The following is a 25,755-nucleotide window of genomic DNA, read 5'->3' as shown; positions in this document are numbered from 1 at the left end:
AAGAAGATTTTATGAAGAGCTATATCAAACAAAGGAAATAGACAGGAAGAAGATGAAGGATTGCTGTAAGAGATTGCATGGAGAGTAGAGGAGGAGGAAGAAGCAAAGAAGACGTAAGAAAAGATAAGCTTAAGGGAAGTGGAGAAGTGCTTAAAAACCTTTAAAAGAAGGAAACCACCAGGAGCAGAAAGACTACCTATGGAATTTTAGTAGAAGTTTTGGCCATGGGTAGGGAGGAATACAGTGGAAGTTTTCAAGGAAATAGTGGAAGCAGGGGAGGCAGCGAAAAATTTTACAAGAGTCATTGTGATCTTACTGTTCAAGAAAGGGAAGAAGGAACAAATTACACTCCTTAATATGGTCTATAAATTAATTGCCAAGATGCTGGCTTTGAGGATGAGGAAACAACTCCAGAAGATAATACATGAAGACCAAGTATGCACAGTACCAGGTAGAAAGATTTCTGAAACAATCAGACTGTTCAGAGATACACAGTCCCATATCTAAGAGAGGAAAACAAACAGTTAGAGCAAACCTAAATTTAGATAAAGCATATGACAGGGTGGATGGATCATGATTACATATTCAAAGTGCTAGGAAAAATGGGGTTCCCAGAGAAATGTATAGGTTAGATAAGACTATTGTATAGAGAGGTGAACAGTGAAATCCAAATTAATAAGCGTCTAAGCGAGGCCTTTAAAATCCATATGGGGCAATGCATGCATGCCCCATGTTGCCACTACTACTTGTGTGCAGCATGGAACCATTAGCACAAAGAATAAGAAAAGACAAGGTCATAAGCAGAGTCAAGATACTGCGAGGGGGAGATGTAAAATATGTATTATACATGGAAATATAAATATAGTAGTTAGAGATAGACTTTTGATTGAAAGGGTGCTAAAGTATACATCAGAATATGAAGAAGGGGTGGGGGCTAAACTTGTCTCACTAAACCAACAGAGAGGACTGATGGGAGGGATGGAGAGTTTCAGGTGGTTACTGAAGCAATAGTTTTTTTGTGGGTTTCTGTATGAAGAAAAAGAGTTCTGTAAGAGTTTCTGTTGTGGGAAGTTGATGTATGTTGTTTAAGGGTTTCATATATGTAGCTGCATGTTTTTAGAGATGTAGTTGTTGTGTTATATGAAATTTTGGTAAAACAAGGGTGCTCAAAATCTGAAGCTATGTAAGTGTAGGGAGATAAGTGTGTTTTTAAGAAAATGTGCTTAAAAAAAAAAAGGTTCCAATCAGCATCTCTGTATTTTTGGCACCAATGGGAGGGTGTCAGGGTTGGCTCTGGTATTTCAGTGCCTCCAGGCCTGGCCCCTGTGGAGGGAACACCTGCCAGCTTTTTTAAGGGCCAAAAAAAAAGGTTCCCGTAGGCATGTTCACCCAATGTAGGCCATGTGTTTTATAGTCATGCCCAGCACTGGCTGCATTTAATCAGCTTCATAGTTGGTTCCCATTACTGAGCACATGCTGCTTTCAGCAGCAGTTCAGAGCTAGACAGTGTACTTAGTGGTGTGTCTTTCTATGCAAATGTAAGACAAAGGGTTTTTTTCCCCTATGCTGGGGTGGGGAAGGAGAACGGGATGGGGAACTCAGCTTGTGTTTAAGTAAATACATTATATGCCCAAATAACTCCAGATTTGCCCAGAGAACTCAGAAATACTTGCCTGGAGTATTTTTAACAGTTTTGTACTATTCTGAGCCTGCTGTTTAGTCTCTTGTTTAATAGCTCCACACCGAAAATGCTGATGTGGAATGTGACCTGAGCACAGAGCTGTTTTTATGGACTGTCCTTGTTGGTGAATCTGACTTCAGGCTTCCAAAGTCATTGGTTTTATATCTGTTCTGTGGGTAGACAAAATGCTTTGGTCTTTTAATCTGGCAACAGTAATGACTTTTAAAATAGCTTTATTAAAAACAGGAATGAAATGAATATCATTAAGCCAAGCAACCACTGAGTCACTGCAAGTAAGGACAAGAAATTTATTTCATTCCTTAGCAGCTGCTGCAAAGAAATATGCTGTTAATGGAACTTCTAACCATGCTTTATCTGCTTGGCAACAGTTGCTCTAGTAAACATCCTGAGCAAGCCTATGTAGTGTCATCACTTATGGTAAACTTCCTTGTTGGCTGTATTAAATATTATTTTATTTGTAATGGCTTCAGACAGACTTAGAATGACAATATACAGGCTGCATCGGAACATGGAGCAGCTGTGCAGCTGAGACAAATACTTCAATGGGAAAGTGAAAAGCTCAAGGCGATGAAATCATAGTCCTGGAATTAGACAGTTATCAAATATGTCCCCTTGAGATGGTGAAAACATAATGACCAAGGCTGACACAAGAAAAACTCCACAACACATCGTTAGTGTAATCCCAAAGACTGAATAAGGGAGTACGGACAAGTAACCCATGCAGACTTCTAAATTTTTGTCAGGCTTGATTCCATTAGCTCCGGGTGGAGGTACTGACACAAATTCAGAAGTGAGTGAACAATGATGGGGAGAACATCTGTCCACACTTATTGGCGTTTTAAAACAACTTCTTTTTTGGTGAGGGGGAAGGGGAAGGCAGTGTTTCCAATGGTTAGATCTCAGAACTGGGGATCATAAATTCTGAGTTCCCTTTCTAGCTCTACCACTGTCCTGTTGGGCTATGTTGAGAAAATCATTTTGCCTCTGTGCCTCAGCTTTCCCATCTGTTGAATGGGAATAATGATAATGCATTCCTTCATAAAGTCTTTTGAAATCTAATAAAGAAAAATGTTATAAAAGACTTAAGTGGTAGCTTTCTTTTGCTTCTTGATGTTCCCATACCTGGAAACTGGATGCAAAAGTGATACAGGTGATCACATAGGAAAACAGCTGAGTTATGCTCATTCAAGAAGACCAAACCAGGTAATACAACAAATCTTTTTTTTAAACTGTGGTTAAAAGCAGCATAATTATCATCCTCTTCTCTGGGTTTTTGAGTCAAGTGGCCCAGATGTGCAACTGGAAATATCAGTGATCAACCATAAACGTAAAACAGATTTTCCATTTTAAAACTTTACAACATGATATAATTGATGACACTGGGAATTATTTCCAATAACATTACAACATAAATTTGAAAAAAGATGGGATCAGTTTGTACATAGCTTCCTCCAAGTTCTATATGAAGCCTTCTAAAAAGTATTGTCAATGTTTTCAGGAAAAGAAAGTTTTTAAAGGAAAACTAGACAGTGGTAAAAAGTTTTTTTTTAAATGACTACAAAGAAACATATATTGGCTTTAGCAACATTAAAAGCCATTTTTCTACAAACTAAAAAAAGCAAAAGGGCACCCAAGGAATCTCTTTTTAACAATTTGAAGAACAGCCAGAGATATACAAGCTTAGCCTAAACAGCTCATTAAAATGAACAAGACTGCTGATAATGGCTAAGTACAGATGGTCAGAAAGCCCCTGGTGGAAGGTTTAGTGCCTGCCTGCACTGGCCAAGACCAGCAGGCTGGGGGCGTCCTGCCAGCTAGTAACTGTCAGCAGTGTTTGGGGGGAGAAGGGGAGAATGGAGCCTCCGCCACTGAAGGGTCCCTCCACAGCTTGCTGGCTGGGTCTCAGGGGTGATCTGCATGGCAGAGGGGGCTCCCTTCCCCGCCTCACAACGGCTTCTTGGCAGCTGCAGCCAGGAGCTGCAGCATGGGGCTGCCTGGCCCAGCTTTCCACCACTCTGGGAATTGAGCCTAGGGGTGGGGTGGAAAGAGAGCCCCCCACCCATGAAGACCTGCCCAGCCCACCAACACACCAGCCAACAAGCTATTTGGGGGGAGGGTGATGAATGGAGCCCCTCCACCATGATGACCACCCCACAGCTTGCTGGCTGGGGTCTCAGTAGGGGGCCAGGCTGGGTCCACATGGCTGGGGGACTCCCAAACCCCTCCCCAGCCTCACTTCCTGGTGTGGCAAAAAGCTGGGCCAGGAAGCCTCACACTGCAGCTCCTGGCTGCAGCTGTCAGGAGAATCAAATCGAGATGGAAGAAAGCCACCCTGCTATGTGAACCCAGCCAGCAAGCTGGGGAGGGGTGACCCTGGGGGGCGACCCCCCCACCCTAGCCTCCTGCTAATGTAACGGCATTCAGAATCATAGAAAATTAGGGTAGGAAGAGACCTCAGGAGCTCATCTAGTCCAACCCCATAACTTTAGCTGTTTGCACTAAAGATTTGGTTTTGAACCAGGGGCCTTTCACATGTGAAACAAACTTGATAACCACTGCACTACAGAAAAATGCTGGTCTCAAACATGCAGTATAGGGATGTCTGACCCAGCTTTTTTCTGCTCCTGGAACTGGGGCTGGGGACGGGGAGAAAATAGAACCTCTTCTGCTGTGCAGACCTGATCTGGTCTCCACCAAGCCCCAAACCTGCAAGCTTAGTGGAAAATAATCTGCATGGCAGAGAGGGTGCATTGGGAAGAGCAGTGGCAACAAGTAGGGTGTGCACGGGAGTGTATCTGCACTCTCTGAGAGCATCAGTGCACCCCCCTGACTGGCTGCACTCACCACTTAGGTTATGGGCAGGAGGGAGCACCAGTGCCCCGCCTGCAAGTGTCAGCCAATCACTGCAGACACTCCTAGAAGCAGCTGCAGCCATACCTGGAAGTGGCTGCAGCGATTGGTCACAGTGATCGGCCACAGCAGGATTGGCTGTGGGGGTCCCCTCCAGACAGCAAGATTGGCTGCAGGGGCACTCCCCCCCAGGCAGAAAAACTGGCCATAGGGGGACTCCCTCCCATTGACAGGATCAGCCACAGGGGACCCACCCCCCCAGTCAGTGGGATTGGTCACAGGTCATGTGCCCCCCCCGGACTAAGGCAGCACCAGTCACCCACGGGAAAGAGAGAGAGCCTTTTCTGTTCCCTATCTGTGACAGCCTAGGGAAGGGGCTAAACTGGTCACCCAGAGCAGATGAGCCAGCAAGCTGCCCAGGGGGGGACCCCTAGGATAGTGGCAGAATGTGACCTACAGAGAGGCATGGAGGATGTACTATAGACATTTAAAAAAAAAGCACACTAACCTAAAGTGCATTAGTCTAATACCACATCCATCAAGGGGTAATTTAGGGTGTGTATAGAAGTCACACTTTTCACAAGATGAGGCTACCAAAAGTGCTTTGTAGCCATAACATAACAAAAATTCAGGGCTGCACAGTGCTTTAAAAATGGTGGATTGCACACAAAGTTAACCCTCATCTGATGTAGTATCACATGACGGCACTCTACGCAGAGTGCCTTAGCAAACTAGTATACACGTTCACTTTGAAGGTTAATTTCAGGCAATTCTGCCTGCATCCCAGGGGCTTTGGTAGGGCTGGGCTGGTGCTCATAGGTGATGACCAGCTCAACCCCACTTCCAGGGCTGTCACAAAGAGGAGACAGAAAAATTTATGTCTCCTCTCTACACAGCGAGGTGGAAGGGGTGGGGTGCAGACGGCAGTCACCCCATTCACACACACACTCCCCCCAGCTACACCTGCTGGGGTATTTGGGAGAGCTGGGCCAGGCCTGTCTAGTAGGGAAGCTCCATTCCCCCCACCACCCCTGCTCCAGGCATGGGAAAGCCAAGCCAAGCCAAACCAACAGCTGCATGCTGCCACTGTCAAGAGGCTCAGGTGGGAGTGTGGGGGAAGGGAGTCCCTCCATCTCACAGGCCCCACTCAGCTACCCTGGCTGGGGTATTGGGGGGAGGCAGGCAGGACTTATGCAGGAGGGGGGCCTCTGTTCTTTCACACCCCTCCCTAGCCTCTTGACAGTGGCAGCACACAGCTGGTACTGGGGCAGACAGGGAACAGAGCCCCCACTTATGGGCCCAGCCTGGCCCAGCTCCCTCCAAGAGCCCAGCAGGGGTAGTTGGAGAGGGGTGCACAGCAGGGGGCTCTGAACCCACCCACTTTCTGCCCCAGCCACTGCTGACAGTTGCCAGCTGGTGAGGGGGGCTGGGGCTGAGGAGAGGGGCTGTCTGGCAGCCTCCTTGGAGGTTGCTGGAGTGCTCCCACCTGCTGGCTAGGGCCAGTGCAGGTAGGCTTCAAGCACCCCCACTCAACAGGCAACAGGCAAATGCCTGTTGGGTTCAATGGCACTCTAACTATGGTGCTTTTGTGTAAAGTGCCATAGTTAGAGTGCCTCCCCAACAGGCTGCCTAAATGTCTGTATGCACCCGTAGAGTGGGGTCTGCCATTTTTCAATATTTTAACTGCTGTGAACATCTGTTCTGTTACAGCTTTAAAGTCCTTTCTGTGCACTTAACACATGTTATGTGTAACATCTGTACCTAACCAATATGTCTGAGAAAGAAAAATATACTCAAGGACAAACAGTCCATGCTGACCTCCACCGGAAGTGAAAGGGATCCCCCCTGCTTCCCAGTGGAGTCCCAGCAGCTGCATGTTGCAGCAGGGAGTGGGGAAGGCAGCTGGCTCCATCACACGGGGATTCCCCAGAGTGGTGCATGAGTGCCAGGAGCTGCATGTGACCTGTGGGGGGTCCCATGCAATAGAGGTGGGCCAGCCTGGCTCTACTCCTTGCTGCCATGTGCATCTCCCAGAACTGGCTGGAGCTGCACACCATTGGGTGGCAGCATCTGTGTGGGCTATGAACACCCCAAGTGCACCATGGGGGCTGTGCACCATGAAGGGGAGTGTGTGGGGAGGTCCCCACACCCCCCTACCCTCCTTCAGGCCCCATAACTCCACACACCTAAACCCTGCCCACCTGAACTCTGTGCTCCTGCCGCCCCTCCCACCCCGAGTGCAAGCTCTGTGCACCCACCCAGCCCCATGCTCCTGCCCAGCTGCAGTTCCCCACCCCCCAGCCCACCCACCACCACTTTCCTACCTACTGCCCCCCACCCCCAGCACTCAAATACACAAACAATCTTGAAGGGGCCTGAGGGAAAACTGAGATGTATTTCCATGTGCACCTATTGATCTATGACCTATGGATCATTGTACTCAACAACCAGAAAGCGAGCTGATAGTTATGCTGATTTTAAGCACAATAGACCAAAATATCTGAGGTACTAAGGCATAAGAATGCTTTCAATTCAGGAATGGCATCAATGGTAATTTCATTGGAAAACTGGAAGCACACAGTGTATGTACCACACAAACATGAACATATGAAATACACATGTTTAAGTGTTGTCTGCTGTAGACCATGAAATGAACTATAGAAGCATTTGGATGAGCACAGCAGCTGAATAGTGAAGCCTGAGCTTTTCACCCGCTTGGAGACCTGAGCTGAGCTGCTGTTGCTGGAACTAAAACCAAAGAAAGTCAAAGAAAAAAAGGCATTTGGGAACATGCAATTTCACATGAGACTGTTGGCACAATATGCTGGAAAAAAAAGCCTTATTCAGAGTCCATTGAAGTCAATGGGAAAATTCTTGTAGTGCTCTAACTCAGCTCAGATTTCTCATACTGAAGCAGAGCTGTTACCACTTCTTCCCCTAACACATACCTAGCACTAAAAGACAGCAAGTATAAGGACAGATCCTTCCGAATGTATCTCTCCACTATCTTGAGGGACCTCCCAGCTTAGCACCACTCAGCAAGCCTCTGCTCAGTGGTGCTAAGCAGCCAGAAAGTAGCACTAACAGTAATCTTATACAGGGTATGCCTCCAAGATTCCAAAGACTGGTGTTGAAAATGCTATCAAGCAAGACACTTTGCTAAGAAAGTTGTAGCCTTTTTGTCATCCACAGAACAGACTGAATTAGATGTCATGAAGACTCCTTATATTCCTAGTTTAGCTGTTTTCTAAAATTGTTTCAGGATTAAAGCTTTTATAATAATTAGAAAATGTTAACAAAAATTTTACTAGGAAATTACTACTACAAACCTGGCAAGAATAATTATATGCTTTTATTTGAATAATGTTTATTTTTAACCTGGATCATTTTATCTAATGTTTATGTTCATATAAGCTTTGTAGTAAAAACTGCATACATACATTAATATACAGTATATGTTATATATGTAAATGTATATAGCAGTTAAAAAGAAAGCAAGTCCAAAATCTCACATATGGGGAAATGGAAGAAAAAAGAGATAACACTAAGGCCCCTGTACATGTTACAGGTATCACACAATTAACCGGTTAATTGAGTGATTACCTTACGACCAGCTGCATGTGCAAAGTAGTTATCACACCATAAAAAACTCCAACCAGCTATAAAGTTGGACCTCAAAAATATGTACTAACTTTATAGCTGGCTGCTATCCAGCTTTAATTTGCACATATAGCAGGGTCTCCCCTCCAGCTCAGCCTGCATTGGCAACAAGCTGTTGGGGCTGCGCCACCCTCAGATGGGGCTGGGACTTGCAACAGAGAAGACTGTCAGCTAGCACCAGCAATAAGGCACAATCACACCTCCTGCCATGCACAGCAGAGGATGTGGTTGTATGGATTGTGCATTAGAACCTATTGCACCATTACCAACATGTGTAGACAGGGCCTAATATAACAGACAATAGGTTCTATGCTTTTACCCCAATCAAGAAAAGCAGAAATACCTGTAGAAACAAACTGGCACTTCAGCTAACTCTTCTCATCATGAGGAAAAGTATGGGATGATAATATTCTGTTTAGATGTTCAGATCATAATTCAACTGAGATGGGAACTGCTTAACTAAGAAGACTGGTATTAAAACAGGTGGATTAGAATTGGAAATTCAAGGCATCTTTACGTGTGCTCTTGGAAGCTGCTCTAATTAAAGCACCTGCAGCATCCCATGTATTCAGCGTCTCAAGCTTCAAAATGACAGTGGAGGCACTTTAACTAAAGCTTATTGAATGAGCTTTAGTTAAAGCACCCCTGCCACCATTTTGAAATTCTGGGACACTGAATAAACGAGACACCAAGGCTGCTGGATTGTGCTAATTACCACACTCCAGACTTGATTAATCAAGTCTGCTCCAATGTGCTATTATTACAGCATTCAGGAGCAGATATCCCATGAATCTACAGGCACCCTTTGCTTTCATGAGCCATAAATTAAAGCTATTACAAGGGCCTTTATCTAATAATCAGTCAGCAGTAACCCATTATTATCCCCAGCAAAGAGTAGGATCAACCAATTTCATCTTGAGGGGAAAGAACTTTTTGTGGGTGTTTTTGAATCCTGTTTTATCCCCCTAGGAAGCATTACATTGAATGACAGACACATCAGCAAAATAATTGACATATGCAATAAAGTCCTTTTTTGAATGGCATACAAACAGTGGTGATAGATCATACACGAGATTTCCTGAACTTGTAAAGTGATATTAAAACAGGCACTCAAGCTTACTCCTAGCTACAATGAAATGAACCAACTGAATCCAGCATGAATAATATCTTTATGCATAACAATCACTAGATATTAATAAGAATCCATGCCAAATAATACTGAGCTATGTAGGAACAAGTCCCCAAAGTGGCAAAACATCAGCAGGACTCTTGGTCCAAAGAAAACTGAATATCTGTATAATTTTTAAACCTTCTGCTTAGCAGAATGATTACAGTTAGAAAATTTAAACTAAAAGAAAACAATTGTCAGGGGTACCTGACCAAAGCCACCTTCAAATAAATCTCCTTAAGTATAAAATGAACACAAAGTAATTGACCAGTTACGATTACCATTTAATTAATACCGGTATTTCAGAATGAAACAATTTCTACAGAGGATCCAGTATTAGTAATTGTAAAGGGGAAACATTTGCCTTTCCAACAAGACACTGTGCAAGCTGAAAGTATGTCACTGACGGTATTTTACCACTGGTGCTGCCTGGCAAAATTGTTAGTTCAAGTGACACTGACTGTGCTTAGTTGGCAAAAGTGGAAGCTACTCAAAAAGCTATCATGAACTTAAGTTATAAAACCAGTTTATTAAAAGGGTGAGAGACTGAGTCACATCAGTACCTTCAAGCATTGCCATGGTTACTTTTGTTTGTAGGGTTTGTTTGTCTCACAAGTACATCTCTTAGTGAAAAATGTGATGTCTTCCTGAAATGGCTGAACTTCCTGTGAATCAGCGGTTAGACAACTGTGAGCTGCAGTGCCGATAAAAGAACAACCTGAGCTCCCCTACGTGAGTAACAAAATCTGTCAACAGTTTAGCTGCCTGGTATTGCTAACAATTCAAGTAGAGGTTTGCAACCAGCATTTATTGTACTGCTGCTTGTAGACACACTCTTGCAATTTATTTCTGAAGTACACACTTGTTTTGGAGAGCACTTTCTCATTTGGATTGTCCCACCGATATCCATAAGTAAGACCCAAGGATAGTTTACATAAATCTGGTCCACATAGCTCTGTTTCTTGGATTCCTTTCTAGTTTGAATTCAAGGACAGCACAGCCCAGAAAATATCCCTGGTTCTATCTTAATTACATTAGTTTCCACAGCACTAATAGGCATGCTCAAGGCCTTCCTATATTGCTGATGTTTGAAGTTCTAGCGTCTATTCTCATTGAAAACGGGAGTGTAAGCTAATGCACAGAGCACTAAACCCCAGTCAGGAGACCTGGGATCTATTCTTGTACTTGTTACTGGGTGTGTCTACACGTGCATTTACACCAGCTTAAATTTACTGCTCAGGTAGTCCAGAGTCAGTCCACACACAGTGTTACTGCACAGTAAGGCATCTACACATGTTACTGTGCAGTAACGAATTGGGCATGATGCAGGTATCAAATTTACACTAAAGTAGGCATTAAGTCCCCATACTTACTGCACAGTATGGGAGTGTATATGTTGACATGAGCCCATACTGTGCTGTAATTTTGGCTATTGTATAGTAAATGCACACATGTAGATGTGCCCAGTGTGTGACATCACTTTCCATATCTGCCCCCTGGCTTCCCCATGTGTAGAATGGGGATAATGATGGTGACCTCCACTAGAAAGTTCGTTGTATTCTATTGATAAAAAATGCTTTTTTGCCCTTATTCAATACTTTTTCAACTCATTCACTTTTCTCCATCTAAACTTTTACTCCCTCTAGATAGTTACAACAAATCCCCCATACTTTGAACTAATGATGAAATTCCAAGCTCCCTGGTAATTTATACACCTACAGGCTGTCCTCAACCCAGCTTTTGATCACAGAAGTTCCCTTCTGACTCACCTGATGTAATAGTTACTTTAAACTACAACATTAAGGAAAAGAAAGGAAAGTTCATCAACTGAACAAACAGGAAAATCATAGCCATTACTGAGGGTAGCTGCAGCAAGCCTTGAGAAAGTATAGGAACTTAAGTCCTTCCTTCAGCCAGGAAGGACTGAAGTAAGTGAAGGTCATAGGCAAGTACATTTTAGGCCTGTGCAAAGCAGCTAGTATTCACTTCAGATTTGGATTTGGATTCAGATTCAGCCAATTCAGGGGACAGTGATTCAATTCAGTGATTTGAATTACTGTCCCGAATCGATTTGGCCGAATCTGATTTGGAGATTCGTCCGCTGCTGAATTGGCTGAATCTCCAAATCAGACAAGCCTCATCCCATGCCTGCTGTCCCAGCCCCATCAATGGCTGCCCCACACAGCCCCAGCTCCTGGCTCTTTAAAAAGAAAAAAAAAGTCCCAAACTCATGAGATCCTGCCAAGTGGGGGGTGATCCCTGCTACCCCCCACTGCCCTGCACTGCCTGAGGGGCTCTGTCATGAGCCCCCATCCACTTTCCCAGCCCCAGCTCCTGGCTCTTAAAAAAAAAAAAAAAAGCCCCCAATCACTGGCTGCTACCAGGTGGGGGGAGTGATCCCCGCTGCCCCCTGCTGCCCCACGCTGCATGCAGGCTCTGCCACAAACCTCCCAACCCCTGTCCAGTTTCCCAGCTCTGATATAGCTTCCCTGCCCACCCCACCTCCTAGCCCTTTAGGGGGAAAAAAAAGCCCCCACTCACCGGCTCCTGTTCAGCAGGGGGGTGATCCCCACTGCCCTGTGCTGTGCAGGGGGCTCTGCCATGAGCCCCAAGAAGCTCTAAGGCTACTGCAGCAGCCAGTGAGTTGTTTTTGTTTTTTTTTTAAAGAGCCCGTGGGGTAGGCAGCCATGGGGTGTGGTCTGGGAGAACAAGCAGGGGTTGGGGAGTGCTCAGGGGGTCTGGGGGGGTCCCCCGGTGGTCCCCTCTCTGCTCCTCCAGTCATCTACTTACCAGTTCAGATTCCAGGTCCAACTCTCTGCTGCAGTGAATGGGAACTGCGCAAATTGCCGAAGCTCTCCAAATCTTTTCTGAAATTAGTTTTAATTGGTCTCCTGGTTAGATTCAGGTTCAGAGAGTTGGCCACTGAATTGGGCCAAATCTCTTCTGAATCAGCACCCAAAGCTTTGCACAGCCCTGGTATATATCATGCATATATTAGTGCGCAGTTTAATTTTTCTTGGTGAAGTGGGATACTTCTGAAGAAGTTTTGGTTCTTCATTGGGTTATTTGCTAAAACACCAAGAGCTTTCTGGCCCATTCCTAGCAATCATAAAAAGAATGGAGGTAGACTATTCTTCATGGCCATAGGAGAGGGGACAAGACTAGGAACAATGGGTGCCTATACATGTGCTTTACCCATTCTAATTAGAATGTGTTGGAGCAGACTCAATTAATCCAAATAGAATAATTAGAATTCTCCAGTGTGCCTCACTATCATGTGTATTAAGTGTCTCACATTTCAAAATGACTGCAGGACAATTTAACTAAAACTCATCAAATGAGCTTTAGTTAAAATGCCCTGTGACCATTTTGAAACATAGGATATTTAATACACACGACGCTGTGGCATTTTAATTAGAGCAGCTCTCCAGGAGCTGCTTTTATTGAAACATCACCCTAACCTCTACCCCACAGCTTGTGTATAGACACCCAATGGTTTCAAACTGCAGCAGTGGAAATTTAAGTTGGAGCTTAGAAAAAACTCTCTCACTATAAAGGTGGTAAAGCATTGGAATAGGCTACCCTGAGAGGTTGTGGCATCTCCATCACTGGATGTTTTTAAGTGCAGGTTAGACAGACACTTGAGTGGGATGGAGCACAGCCAGGTAGCCTGCCTCTATTGTGCGCAACGCTATGAGGCACATGTGCAGCTCCCACACTCGTGTACCACTGGAGGAAGCTCCACGATGGAGCTGGCTGCCTTCTCCGCCCTCTGCTGTGTAGGTCTTGGGACTCTGCCAGGAAGCAGGGGTTGGGGCTCCCCTCCACTTCCAGTGAAGTCCTGGGACCTGCAAAGCAGGGGGCAGGAAAAGCAGTCAGCTCCATCACAGGGCCTCCCTCAGTAGTGCATGAGTAAAAGAGCTGCACATGCACCACATGAAGCCCTGAGCAATAGAGGCAGGGTAGTTAGCTGTGCTCCTAGCTGCCATGTGCAGCCTGCCACTGGAACCACACACCACCAGACAACAGTGCCTGCACAGGCCACAAGCACCCCATGCACCCCTGTCTCCTGTTGCTGCTGCATGCAGTGAGGGCTGTGCACCATGGGAGGGGGTGTGGTGGGTCCCTACATGTCCCACACCCTCCCTTACACCCACTAATGCCACACACCCACATCCTGCCCCTACAACCCCACCACATATACACCCCCCATAGAATACCCTATTGTCTCTCCACACACACACAGCCACATCTCCCCACATACCCCCTGCACACACCCCCAACCACATCCCCCATACAGAGATAGACTTTATTTTTGAGTTGTTATGCAGTCACCTCTAGATACAGTATGTAAACACAAATCATAACAAAAATGTTTTTTGTAATAAAATTAAAATATTTTATAGTAGGTGTTTGACTTTTAGTGTATGCTTTGACTTTTTTCTGGTTCCAAGATGGCAATATTCCTCTCCCAAAAGGAGTACTTCTGGGGGGCAAGGGGAGGCACTTCTGATGGCAAAGGTCAGGGGTTAGGGGCAGGACGTCTGGTCTCAAGATGGTGACCAGAGGGCAGGGCATCTGTCAAGGGCCAGGGCTACCTTTGCAGGCCTCAGCAACTCACCAAAACTCATTAAGCAGCTCTCCATTTGGAAATAATTGCCTGCCCCTGGCTTAGAAGAATCTAGGAAACTCAGTGTTGCCTATATCCTATACTGAGAGGCACCCAAATAATAACATCTTTTCTTGCATACAACACACCCTGGAATATAATCACACCATGTTTTTGAAAGGCAGAATGAAGAAGGGTTATATATGCATAAAGGAAGACAGAGCCTAATCTTCAATTGACTCCCCCTGCCTGGGTGCATCTACACGAGATGCTTAGAGCCCAATAGACTAATTCTATGGTGCACTAGTGTGGCAGGCAAAACACATGCTACTGCACAAATGCACAACAGAATTAGTCTACTGCACATTAGCATCGCCAAAGAAAGCATGTGCTGGCGCTAATATGCAGCACCAAGTATGGCACGTTTAGGTAATTCATGTCATTACAGGTACTAAACTTAATGTGCCATAATTATGGCACATTAAGGTATATATAGACACGTCCCCTCAGTTCTAGTGAATAGCATCTAAAAGACTCAGCAACACTCGTGGATTAAAATACACTTTACCCAAAAAGTAAACCTGCTGGCAAAACTGTATCCTCAGCAAAAGGTTAGCAAAGAACAAACCAGATACAATATTTGTTATAAATATTTTAGATCTTGACAATGTTCAAGTCCTGCAGTATGCAGTATGCCACCTAATAGAGGACCAGCCAAGCATTATTTTCCTTATCCTGCGCACTGGAGTCTTTAGACAGGAAGCAGAGAATGGTTAGCAATGGTTCTATGTCCAGAGTAAAAGCCATAGTATTCTGATATTGTGAAGAGCTGCGATAGACATCATAGTCTGTGGCATGTAACTCCTCAGAGGTCTCTATGCAGCTTGCTTAGAAGTCTCAAGTCTGCCGGGTGCTCCTGTGAATGAGTCACTCAGGGAGAAAACAAGGCCCTGCTCTTCAAAATGTGGGTGGACTCATGGTTGGGAGATGCACTAAGAAAACAGACTGGAGACCCTTTCCTATCTGCCAAGAGCCAGGGAACAGGGGAAAAGAGAGAAAGGGGATATTATATCAAAAGGAAATTCAAGGAAACAACATCATTACTGTGTAACATGCTGATTGATGCCAGACAACTAGATTCAATGTATCGTGGAGTTACAACACACACCTTGCAGAAGCATAGAGGAAAGCCACGCTGTGACTGTTACGCAGTTCTCTGTGTATGCCTTCAATCATAGAAGTGGCTTGCGAGCTTATCAGAACTAAATGCCACCTGCAGACATCCACTGATTAACTGTAGTTTCCAGGCAGCTGCTCACTGTAAATGATTACATGAAATGGCTACACACTGGCTATGATAACAGTCAGTAATAGTTCGTGGTAGAGATTTTGTTTCCTTTGCTAAAAATTGAAAGCTTTAAGATTTCATGTCATAAAATGTCCAAAACAGGTCTTGTTCCTGTGTTGCACTCAGATATGTCACTATCATCCATCTTATATGGCACAGGAAGCCACAGCCTATAAGACATATAAGGAGACATATATACGTCTTACAGGCTCCACAGTCAAAGCTGCATGTACAAACTGATTAAAATTCAAAGAAACAGAAATAATGGTTAAGAGACAAAAAGGACACATTACAAAACCTATTTGACCAGTAGGCCTTCCTGCAGTTCTAGTGTCCTTGAAGGGTTATTCTTTGAGAGTACTCAGCCTGATCAATTTGTACTTCCCCTGAAAATAGAGTTAAGATGCTAACCAAAACCTCAATTTGACTTGGTTGGATTTAGTCCTCTGTTAACTACCATGACATATAACAACCTACTAGATGTATCAGACTGCTTCAGGTAAATACACATGCAAAGGGGGAGGAAAGAAAGAGAGAGACTGAAAAAAAGGAAAGGATCAGAACGCAGGCAATATAAATAGGAGAACAGACTTCTAGATTTAGTCATGTAGAACCCTATTCATGGCAAAGCCACCAGCTAAGAGCAATTCCAAGGAGCAGCCACAAGTCTCCCTGAAGAAATCATGAAAGTTTTAAAATGTTTCAAACTGATAGCAATAGAGTTCAGGGTATGCAATTTGGGAGGGTCAATATTGGCAATTTTTATTTTATTTATGGAAGAGTCAATATTTTAATATTCTAGGCGCACGCAGAAAAGAGTACCAAACAGTATAGTTCTGATTGCTTTTGCCGCTAGACCAATACAGCTACAACCTGGATTGCTATAGGAAGCTACAGTTTAACGCTCTAGCTTTTGCTAGAAAGAAAAATGACTATTCTGGATCAGAATACTTTTAGGATATTACCTCTTGGGTCCCTGTATCCAATGATTGTGACTGGAAAATAGCTGAAGGGTGCTAGAGATGTGTATTATTATCACGTGCAATAAAGCAGGAAACTGGACAGGCTGGTTTCATGCAGGAGAATAGTTTAATTGGCATGTTTATAATAAATCTGTGCAGAAGTAGTTCTCCTGAATTGCTTTCACAATCTAAACAGTTCCCTATCTGTTTCCAATGAATATTCTCTTTGTTTTAAGTCAGCCTTCTGCGATAAGCAGCCTTAAAGAAAAAGGGAAGGAAATCCCAGTGATAGCAGCTTTGAAGAAGTTTCAGCAAGCAGAGGAGTGGCTCTGTACTAAGAAGCCAGATAAACTGCAAGAAAGGGAAAACAGAGAAACATTCTCATTAAAAAATTAGGAGATTGTGGTGTCGATGCCTACAGTCAGATAGGTCACCAGTTGGCTAGAGGCCTGCACCCAGAGAGTGGTGGTGGATGGGTCTTTTTCGACCTGGAGGGATGTGGGCAGTGGGGCCCCCCCGAGGGCTTGGTCTTTGGACCTGCACCATTCAACATCTTCATCAGCGACTTGGACAAGAGGGTGAAAAGCACCTTGTTCAAATTCGCAGATGACACTATGATGTGGGGAGAAGTGGGCACACTAGAAGGGAGGGACAGGCTGCAATTGGATCTGGACAGGTTACAGTGGTGGGTGGATGAGAATAAGATGGGATTCAATACTGACAAGTGCAGTGTACTGCACCTAGGGAAAAAGAACCAGCAGCATACCTACAGGCTGGGAACTCCCTTCTTGTCAGCACAGAGGCAGAAAAAGATCTTGGAATCATTATAGACTCCAAGATGAACATGGGCCAGCAATGTGTAGATGCAGTCAGTAAGGCTAACTGCACCTTGTCATGCATCCACAGATGCATCTCAAGCAAGTCCAAGGAGGTGATCCTCCCCCTCTATGCAACACTGGTCAGACCACAGTTGGAGTCCTGTGTCCAGTTCTGGGCACCGCACTTCAGGAGGGATGTGGACAGCATAGAGAGGGTACAGAGGAGGGCCACTCACATTATCAGGGGGCAGCAAGGCAGGCCCTACAAGGAGAGGCTACAAGACCTGAACTTGTTCAGCCTCCACAAGAGAAGGCTAAGAGGGGATCTGGTGACCATCTATAAACTAGCCAAGGGAGACCAGCAGACTATGGGAAAGTCCCTGTTCCCTCTACCACTATCGGGGGTAACAAGGAATAATGGCCACAAGTTGACTGAGAGTAGATTCACAGTAGACATAAGGAGGCACTACTTCATAGTCAGGGCGGCTAGGATCTGGAACCAACTTCCAAGGGAAGTGGTGCTGGCTCCTACCCTGGGGGTCTTCAAAAGGAGGCTAGATAGACACCTAGCCGGGGTCATTTGACCCCAGCATCCTTTCCTGCCCATGGCAGGGGGTCAGACTTGATGATCTGCTCAGGTCCCTTCCAACCCTACCAACTATGAACCTATTTATGGAAGACATCCAAAAGCAATGCGGGAGGAGGAGGCGGAATGGGGAAATCCGTTAAAGTAAAATGGGAAGGGGAGACAAAAGCGGCCCCACCCTAGATACATTTATTGGTAACGAATCATTTTTATTTAGAGACTGGAAAGTAATATTTTCCCTTCAACCCCGCCCCTGTTAGCTATTTATATTCCTAATACAGCAGCTTCATCCAGTAGACAGAGCACAGGGGTCACGGCACCTGCATTCCCACATCTGGCTCTCACATTAACTTGTGGTAGCATTTCACATCTCCCTACATTACTTTACTCATCTATAAATGAGGACTGTCAGTAATGTAACTATGCAAGGGAAGCACTAGCTTCAGGTGCCAATTCAGAGGGAGCATAAGAATGGCAGCCACCTCTGACCCAGCTGCCATTGCTGCCCAGGGTGCAGAAATTGATGCTTACAGAACTAAAGAATTTTTGAAGAAATTGGAGATTTTTTTATAAAGTGGTTTGAAATCTGACAATAAACACACACAGGTATAATTAACCATTATACCCACTAAATATATCAGGGCTTCATTTGCCTCATCTGTTGGTCTTGTGGAAATAACTCACTTCTGCATGGGAATATCCTGTAACAAACCATTTAGCACACCTACTCACACATATCACATCCTACTGCACTAAAGACATCCAACCACTGCTAAAAAGAAAACCAAAATCAAAAACACCCCAAACCCTCAAAAAAAACCCCAACTTTGGGTAAACCCAGTGCTAGTAATTTGTTTTCCCCCAAGGACTTCAGCCAGTTAGCAGTTCCCAAAAGTGGATGTGTATATTGTCTCCAGAAACAATGTAAAAACAGGCCCTTGCTTGTGATTCTGTATCTTAGGGTTGGGCTTTTTTAATGTTTATTTACAAAGCCAGATGTTAATGGGGTATTTGACAATGGCTGTTTAATAGTCTCTTCCAAGTTAGCTGTCAGCCTGCACAATGGTAGTCTCTTTTATGACCATCTCACACTGCTTTTGGAACAACATCCCTTGCAGAAACAGAGGTGGAAGTTTGCTTCAGCCACTGCATTCCTGATATTATTTTTGCAAACTCACAAAACAATGTCGCAACCTGCTGATTTGGTAGTTCACAGAGTTCCAATGATCACAGAGCTTTGAAGTCTACTGAATATAGTTTGCTCATGAGCTGGGAAGAAAAGAAGAAAAGCAAACTCATACTTAAAAATCCAGGCATTCCCTATGACTTTTACTTTGAATCGGCATGGTTGCCTTAACTTAATTGCAGATATTTTTTATGCTGTAATCTACCTTCTACCCTGTTTTCAGTATGGCTTTTCTCTGCTTCACGGGTGGAAAGAGTGCAGAAATAAATTGTATCACGTTACATAGCACAACCAGAGACATAACATAGGACTGGAAAAACCTCAAAACCAGATCTTCATCTAATAACTGCAAGAGAGAGTTCTATTACCTTGTTAATGGGACACAGAGTTAAAAAAAACATCAATAGACTTCATTAGAAAAAAAATGTGTCATGGACTACATCAGCCAACACTGAAATTAGCTGGAATTTCCATCTGACAGAGAAGATTCTCTAAGAAACCCCCCCAATCTGTGTCATGTGTCCCTTGTTGCTCTACACAGATTCATTCAGACTGGAGCTGCTTTAGAGCATTGGGTGGGATCAGTTCCAGCAGCAGAAGGGAAAATCTCAGCCAACTGCTACCGACAGAGCTGAAACCAACTGTGATTTGCAGGCTAAGGAATTGACAAGCACTCAGAATTGTCAATTTCTTCTGTGCCATCAGTATTGCATCCATTGCTGCAAGCCTTGCTTTGAAATGATTACTGCTTCTCTAGGTGTGACAGGCAACTGTATTTTAATAGTCCAGTGAACTGCTGGACTTATGTGAGAAATGACTATAGCAACCCCATCCCCTACCCCACTGATGGTTTGGTGATGCCAACTGCCAGTAATCTTTAGAGAATCTTTATGAACTGCAATAACCAGATGTATTGTGGAGAAAGGAGAGTCTTGTGACCAAGACATCAAATCTGTAAACAGGAGACCTAAATTATGTTTTGTACTGCTATACTATGTACCATGGCTACATTTAAAACAGAGCTACAGAGAAATCACTCCAGGTCCTCTGTCCAACTCCATTAATTAGTCAACTCTCTTGCTGACTTTCACGGTGAAGTTTAAACTTCAGATCTAAGAAATGAATTTAGTGCTGGAAATTGAAAACATATCTGATTAAAGCTGGTAAAACATTCTTGTGTACTGAAATGTGTTAGGAAACTTGGAATGCTTATCTCTGAACCAGTTTGCAGACATGCAGTGCTGATCTTTGAAAGTTATTTGCTATGGCCATCATTAAATTAACTGTATAAAGTGGCTGGTTGATGGTAGATTACAATAAAGAACACCACTGTCTTTTTATGCTGCATTTGGACCTTGGCATTGATTTCTAGGACCAGTGTCTGAGTGGTTTTTTCTTAATGTGGGGGAAACTTTTGCTGGTGGCAGTGCTTGCTCCACAACCATCTTCTCCGCGAAATTGCAGTTCACAATAAGCATTTATACAACTTCATTTGTGGTCCTGAATAAAGTAATTTAAAGGAAGTTTTGATGGAATATCTTGCTTAGTGCTTCATATCTGATTGCAGCTCTTAGAAAACTGCCTTTTCACTGTGAATTTTTAAAAGTATAAGGTTTAGATTTACTTTTTCCAATCCTGACTGCATTTTCAGATGGGTTTTCATTAACAAAAGACCATAAACAGTGAACAAAAGGAACATGAGATTTTCTGATAGGGTATTTCCATTTATAGTTACTCTATTCCTGTTAGTCAATTTTTCTGTTAATGGACAAAACCATTAACACATCTTTCAAATACATGGGCTCAGTTGATGATTTTTAAGTCCTCATTTCCTTGTCTCTATTAAGTCTACCCATTTCTTTTATGTCTCCTTTTGGATATCCTACCACCATATCATACTCAACACATTCAGAACTAAGTGTACTATCTTTTTATCTATACTCACTTGTCTCTGGAAAAAAACACTGCAACTTGTTCCTGGCTTGGCTGTTGCCTTAATCTGTTAGTCTTCTGCACATTATTAAATCCTAGCAACATGTTTTCTATGATGAACCAAAATCCACCCCCTCTTTTCTATTCTTACTGATTACGATATAGGCTACCTATAATTTAATTTGATTACTGCTACAATTCATCCTATAGTGCAGGAGTTTTCAACCGTTTTAAATAAGTGTAGCCCCAGTGGCTGGTCATGGAGCCGGAGGGGGGGAGGGGGCGCAAAGAGGAGGTTGTGGCACATGGCTGGATGTGGAACAAGGCGAGGGTAGCACGTGGCCAGACGCGGAGCAGCAGCGTGGGGTGGTGGATGGTGGTGGCAGCTGCCGCCATGTGCAAGCTTCTCCCCCGCACCACCCTTGTCTGATTGCGCAGGCAGTGCCTGAGTGGCCCACAGGGGGGCACCACTGCCCTCACCCTGGCCCTGCCCTGGGAGGCGGTGGCGTGGGGTGGTGGGTGGCAGTGCTCCATCACTGCCTGCCCATACGTACCCCCTAGGGTAAGGGTCGGCAATCCACAGCATGCGTGCCGAGCATGGCATGTGAGGCCATTTTGCTCAGCATGCCACCACCAGCCTGGGCTCTAGGCAGCTGGTGCCAGCCAGGAGCTCAGGCTGCTCCCAGCAGGTAGCTGGGAGGCTGCAAGCCCTGTTGCAAGTAGCCCGGGCACCATGGCTGGCAGCAGCTACCCCAGAGCCTGGGCCAGCTGTTTGGGAGGCCGCAAACAGCTGCTGCCTCCCTGCCCCGGCCCTGACGGGTGCAGTGCTGGCACCTGCTGCATTCCCGGAACCCAGGGCCAGGAGACAGACGGGGCCAGGGCGGGGAGGCAGAAGCTGTTTGCACCCTCCCAGCTTCAGCCGGCCCAGGTTCTGGGTAGCTGCTGATAGCCACGCACACTTCTCCACATGCTGTTGTTCCCTCTGGTCTAGAAACTTTTCAGGACAAGGTATCTGATCTTTGTTTAGCACCCTCTCACTTTGTTTAGCTTTGTAGAAGCTGCTGTGCATTTGTAGTGCTAGAACAATAGCAAAAGTGTTAATTCTTCTACTCTTGGCACTTAAAAACACTGGAACAGTCCCCTACCGAGGATACTGTTTTGTCACTTTGTTTAGGCTTAGCTAACTTGCTCAGTTCCCTCCTAATAATGTTTAAAGGGCCTTTGGCCCTTTCTATAATGCCATTTTCACCTCCTCATTGAGCCCCTTTTCCACTCCTACCATGTGCTGCCACGGCATTGTAGTAACAGACTTCCTTCCTTGTGCTTGTGACAAGGTATTTAGCAGAATTCACAGATTTGTTAGCATCTGACATGGCCGCACTGTGAATAATTCTGCTATGACCTCTAGGCTTTCAGCCACTTACCCCAGTGTCCACACCACCAAAACTGGGTGTGAGACCTGCCATCACCAATGGACCAACAATAACCTCCCTCCAGACTACTGTGCCATCACAAGCCATGGCTCACCAGCTTGCTAGGAACAGCTCAATAGCAGTTTTGAACCTTTCCCGTTAAATAATGCCAGCCCAACTTCATTAAAATGGTGTTACTTCCAACCTTTGGGAGAAGAGCCAATATACATAGTGTAACATCCTTATGAAAATAAACTAGCACAAAGGGCTTGTTCACATTGTTTTCTGTAAGTTTGTATAAAAGATGCAACAGACAGAACACAATCCCTTTCTCTTCAGTTCATAGGCAGTATGTCATCCCCATCTTGTCATCTCAGCCTGGGCTGCCACTCTGGCCAGCATTTCTATGTGGATGGGCATGCTCTCTCCCTCAGTGGCATTCACAGGCTTCCATTTTCATCCCTTCAGTTCCCTTGAAATCTCCCTCACTGATGCCTTCACAGATCTCCCTAACTTACTGCATTAAATTCTGTCATCACTTACATCTATGTTACTCAACTACAGCCAAAAACGTAAAGGTAATAGCGTTATATGGGCACAATGGGAGTGGCAGTTCATGCCATAGAATCCCAAACTGTGACGCCCACATCCGTTCCTCCTAGTTCTGGAAATTGGATCAAGTGTAAGGCAGCTAGCTAAGGGCACAGCTAAAGTCATACCCAGCTCAGATCTCAGTAGCAGTCTAGCGACACCACTGACCCTGCTTCTCAGCAGGTATCACTCATGACCCTCACCTGTCCTTTAGCCTTGTCATTTAGAGCATTTTCATGGCCTCACCAACATATATACCTCTAACTGGATTCTAATTCTGCTCCACGGTCAATCAGCCCCCTGCTTAATAGTTTCCCAACTGAATGGCTGAACCCTCTGTAACTTGCATCTGAGACCTTCCAAACAACCTGGAATGTCCCAGGTGAGTCGAAACCAATATTCCTGGGAGGAATCATTCCAAAAATTTGAAGAATTAAAAAAAAAATCAGGACAAGAACTGAATTTTGTGCTTCGGGCCCATCCCTTTAAATCAAGCTCCAAGTGCAATTTCCAGTACTTTGTGATGCACTGTAAAAAAGTACACCTTAAAATATCAACTGTAGTTGTGAAGTCTGTAGCGGCTACAGAGTCAGTTTGGAATGCACTGCATATAAGCTAAAATATACCACCGCTCTAATCTAATATCTTGCTAAGCCTAGAAAGAAAATTCTCTGTCGGGTATATGTTAAGCTTGGTATGTTTTTGTGTTAACTATACCGAGGACTAGCTTTTTTTCCCCTTATATCTCCTACTGTAAAAATATTAGCCTTATAGTAACTTCAAACGGTGACTATTTATGGCACTCCTGTTTACAGCAGTTCATAAAAGGAAAAATGAATTGAGCAAGTGATAACAAAATCTGACTGAACATGCGTATGCTATATAAACATTAAGCAAGGCTCTAGCCACACCTCAGATATACCTTACAAGTGTATCGCTCCTCCCTGAATATACATGCATTGTCTAGGTATCTAACTGCATGTTTAGTATCATGGGAAGAATACTTCAGACTGTAATACAACGTGACTTTTCCAGAAATCAGGGATGAGTCTGGAACTGTTCGATCTGACACACCCATTCATAGATCTTGCGCCATAGGAACCATTCTAACACTTACTTATTGAAATAAGCAGGAGGTTCAGTATAAGAAAAAAAATTGCGTTGGCAATGTCTATAAAAATATGTGTTTTGATAGATTCCTAGGAACTGGTTAATGGAAAAAGGTAGAAGAATAATTGATTCTCTGCCAAAGCACCTCAAGGCAGTTTCTGTTACTATGAGACTATTAAAGGCGTAGCAATTTCCCCCAAACACTGTTGTGCCTGCACCACATAAAAAATTAAGAGCATTTTGTCATTATGGGCATGTGATTTTTATTTTGTCATATGTGATGTGCTTTCATTTGTGAAAACAAGGGATTTATTCCCATATTTTCAGGCAGACATCAGAACTATAGAAAGCTGATACCGAAACAACTGAATTGCCCAGCTCCATCAAACTCTGTTGTTTGCTTGAAAACCTTACCAGTTAGGGCCAAAATAAAAAGAAGAGAAAAAAGGAAAAGGAAAAAAAGCCCTCCCCAAAAACCTGAAAGCAAAAAACCCTCAATTCTTTAAATATAGTTTAGAAACATGGAGCATTACTATAAAAACCTCTTCACATTTCATCATAGAAGTTGAATTTCCTGCCTGTCCTAGCTTTTGCATTAAAATCCAGTATGTAATAGCTTTTAGTTCAGCTTGTGTGATCCTAAGAATACAGCTATTGTATGCCAAGAGGGGTTCCCCCCCACCTCCTACAAACTGTCGGTTTTACAAGAACGGTACAGCAATGTACATACATGATGGTAGTTTCTATTGTTGAATTTGAACAGCTCTGCTAAAGATCAATTCCTTATCATACTTGTTAGTATAAACTTTGAGTAACAGTTTAGTTTTCAAAGTACTTGTAGCAGCTGTATGCTACCAAATACTGGTTAGCTTTTAAGTAAAAAGAAAAACAGCACAGTTTACATTTCTGTCTAAGTTTCACCAGAGAATAACTTAAAAACAATAAAACTTGATTCAAAGAGACATGCTCATGTGGCAAAGAGGCTGCTAACCAGCTGGCTGGATGGTTGCCGCTGTCCTAAGCATAAAACTTAATAGCAGACGTTAGCATTTTCATTCATACAGTACTTACGTGTCTGTGCTTCACAAAGTTTAAGAAAACATAATCCAAAAGTTGCCCACAACAGTAACTTAACCATTGTCTCCTCAGAGTTACTTTTGCAAAAAACTCGACAGATCCTTGCAAGCTGCACAAAGACAAAAAGCCCTAACTCTTGTTGAGCCTGCAGTCAATGACTCGGAAGTTTGCTGCAGTTTTTATTCTGATTCCAAAGAGTTCAAGTAGTGACATAACAGGGAGGGGGAGCTGAAAGTCACACCCATGCTGCAACAAAAAAGAAAAAGTGACTGAGCAAAGGGAGGCTACTACTTCTGAGTAAGCAGCAAAAGCTGACTTCTAGAGGCACCAAATCACTTATACTCAGAGCAGTACAAGTAAAAGTCAGCTTAGTGCTTCTCTGGTAGAAATTGTTTTACAATCTTTCTTGAATCAGCTCAGAAAGCAACTGTGTTATCATCTTCCACTTCTACCATCTAGATTAAAAAATAAGAAAATAAAAACATATCTGTGTGACCAAAACCCATCAAAATGTCTACAACTCTCTGAATATTTCTAAATAACACTTTTTTCTTTCACCCAGCTCTCATTTCATCACTGATGAAAAAGCACTAATCTCTCATAGTGATGTGGGGCACAGGTCATGGGTTTTCTTCACACTAGGTACATCTACATACATTAGTAATGTGCAGCAATAAACTCCAGTGCATAGGGTGCCAGAATTTATTGCTCCAGGGTGCCACATCTTCACGTGCACCCAAGACT

General features: G+C 44.0%; 1 protein-coding gene across 1 annotated transcript in view; it reads right to left on the bottom strand.

Moving 5' to 3' along the window:
• The window catches only part of CD44 (CD44 molecule (Indian blood group)), a 92,494-nt gene extending 67,219 nt beyond the window's left edge, over nucleotides 1–25,275 (bottom strand). The window contains exon 1 of the mRNA XM_019551930.1: nucleotides 25,006–25,275. Within this exon, the coding sequence (XP_019407475.1) occupies nucleotides 25,006–25,072 (67 nt within the window). The 5' untranslated portion in view covers nucleotides 25,073–25,275. The remainder of the gene's footprint in view (nucleotides 1–25,005) is intronic.
• Nucleotides 25,276–25,755: the final 480 nt, after the last annotated feature.

This window comes from Crocodylus porosus, unplaced genomic scaffold (assembly GCF_001723895.1).
Source record: "Crocodylus porosus isolate Cpor-Errol unplaced genomic scaffold, CroPor_comp1, whole genome shotgun sequence".
Lineage (NCBI taxonomy): Eukaryota > Metazoa > Chordata > Crocodylia > Crocodylidae > Crocodylus > Crocodylus porosus.
Note: the sequence above shows the minus strand (reverse complement) of the source record. Positions and strands in the feature narration are given on the sequence as shown.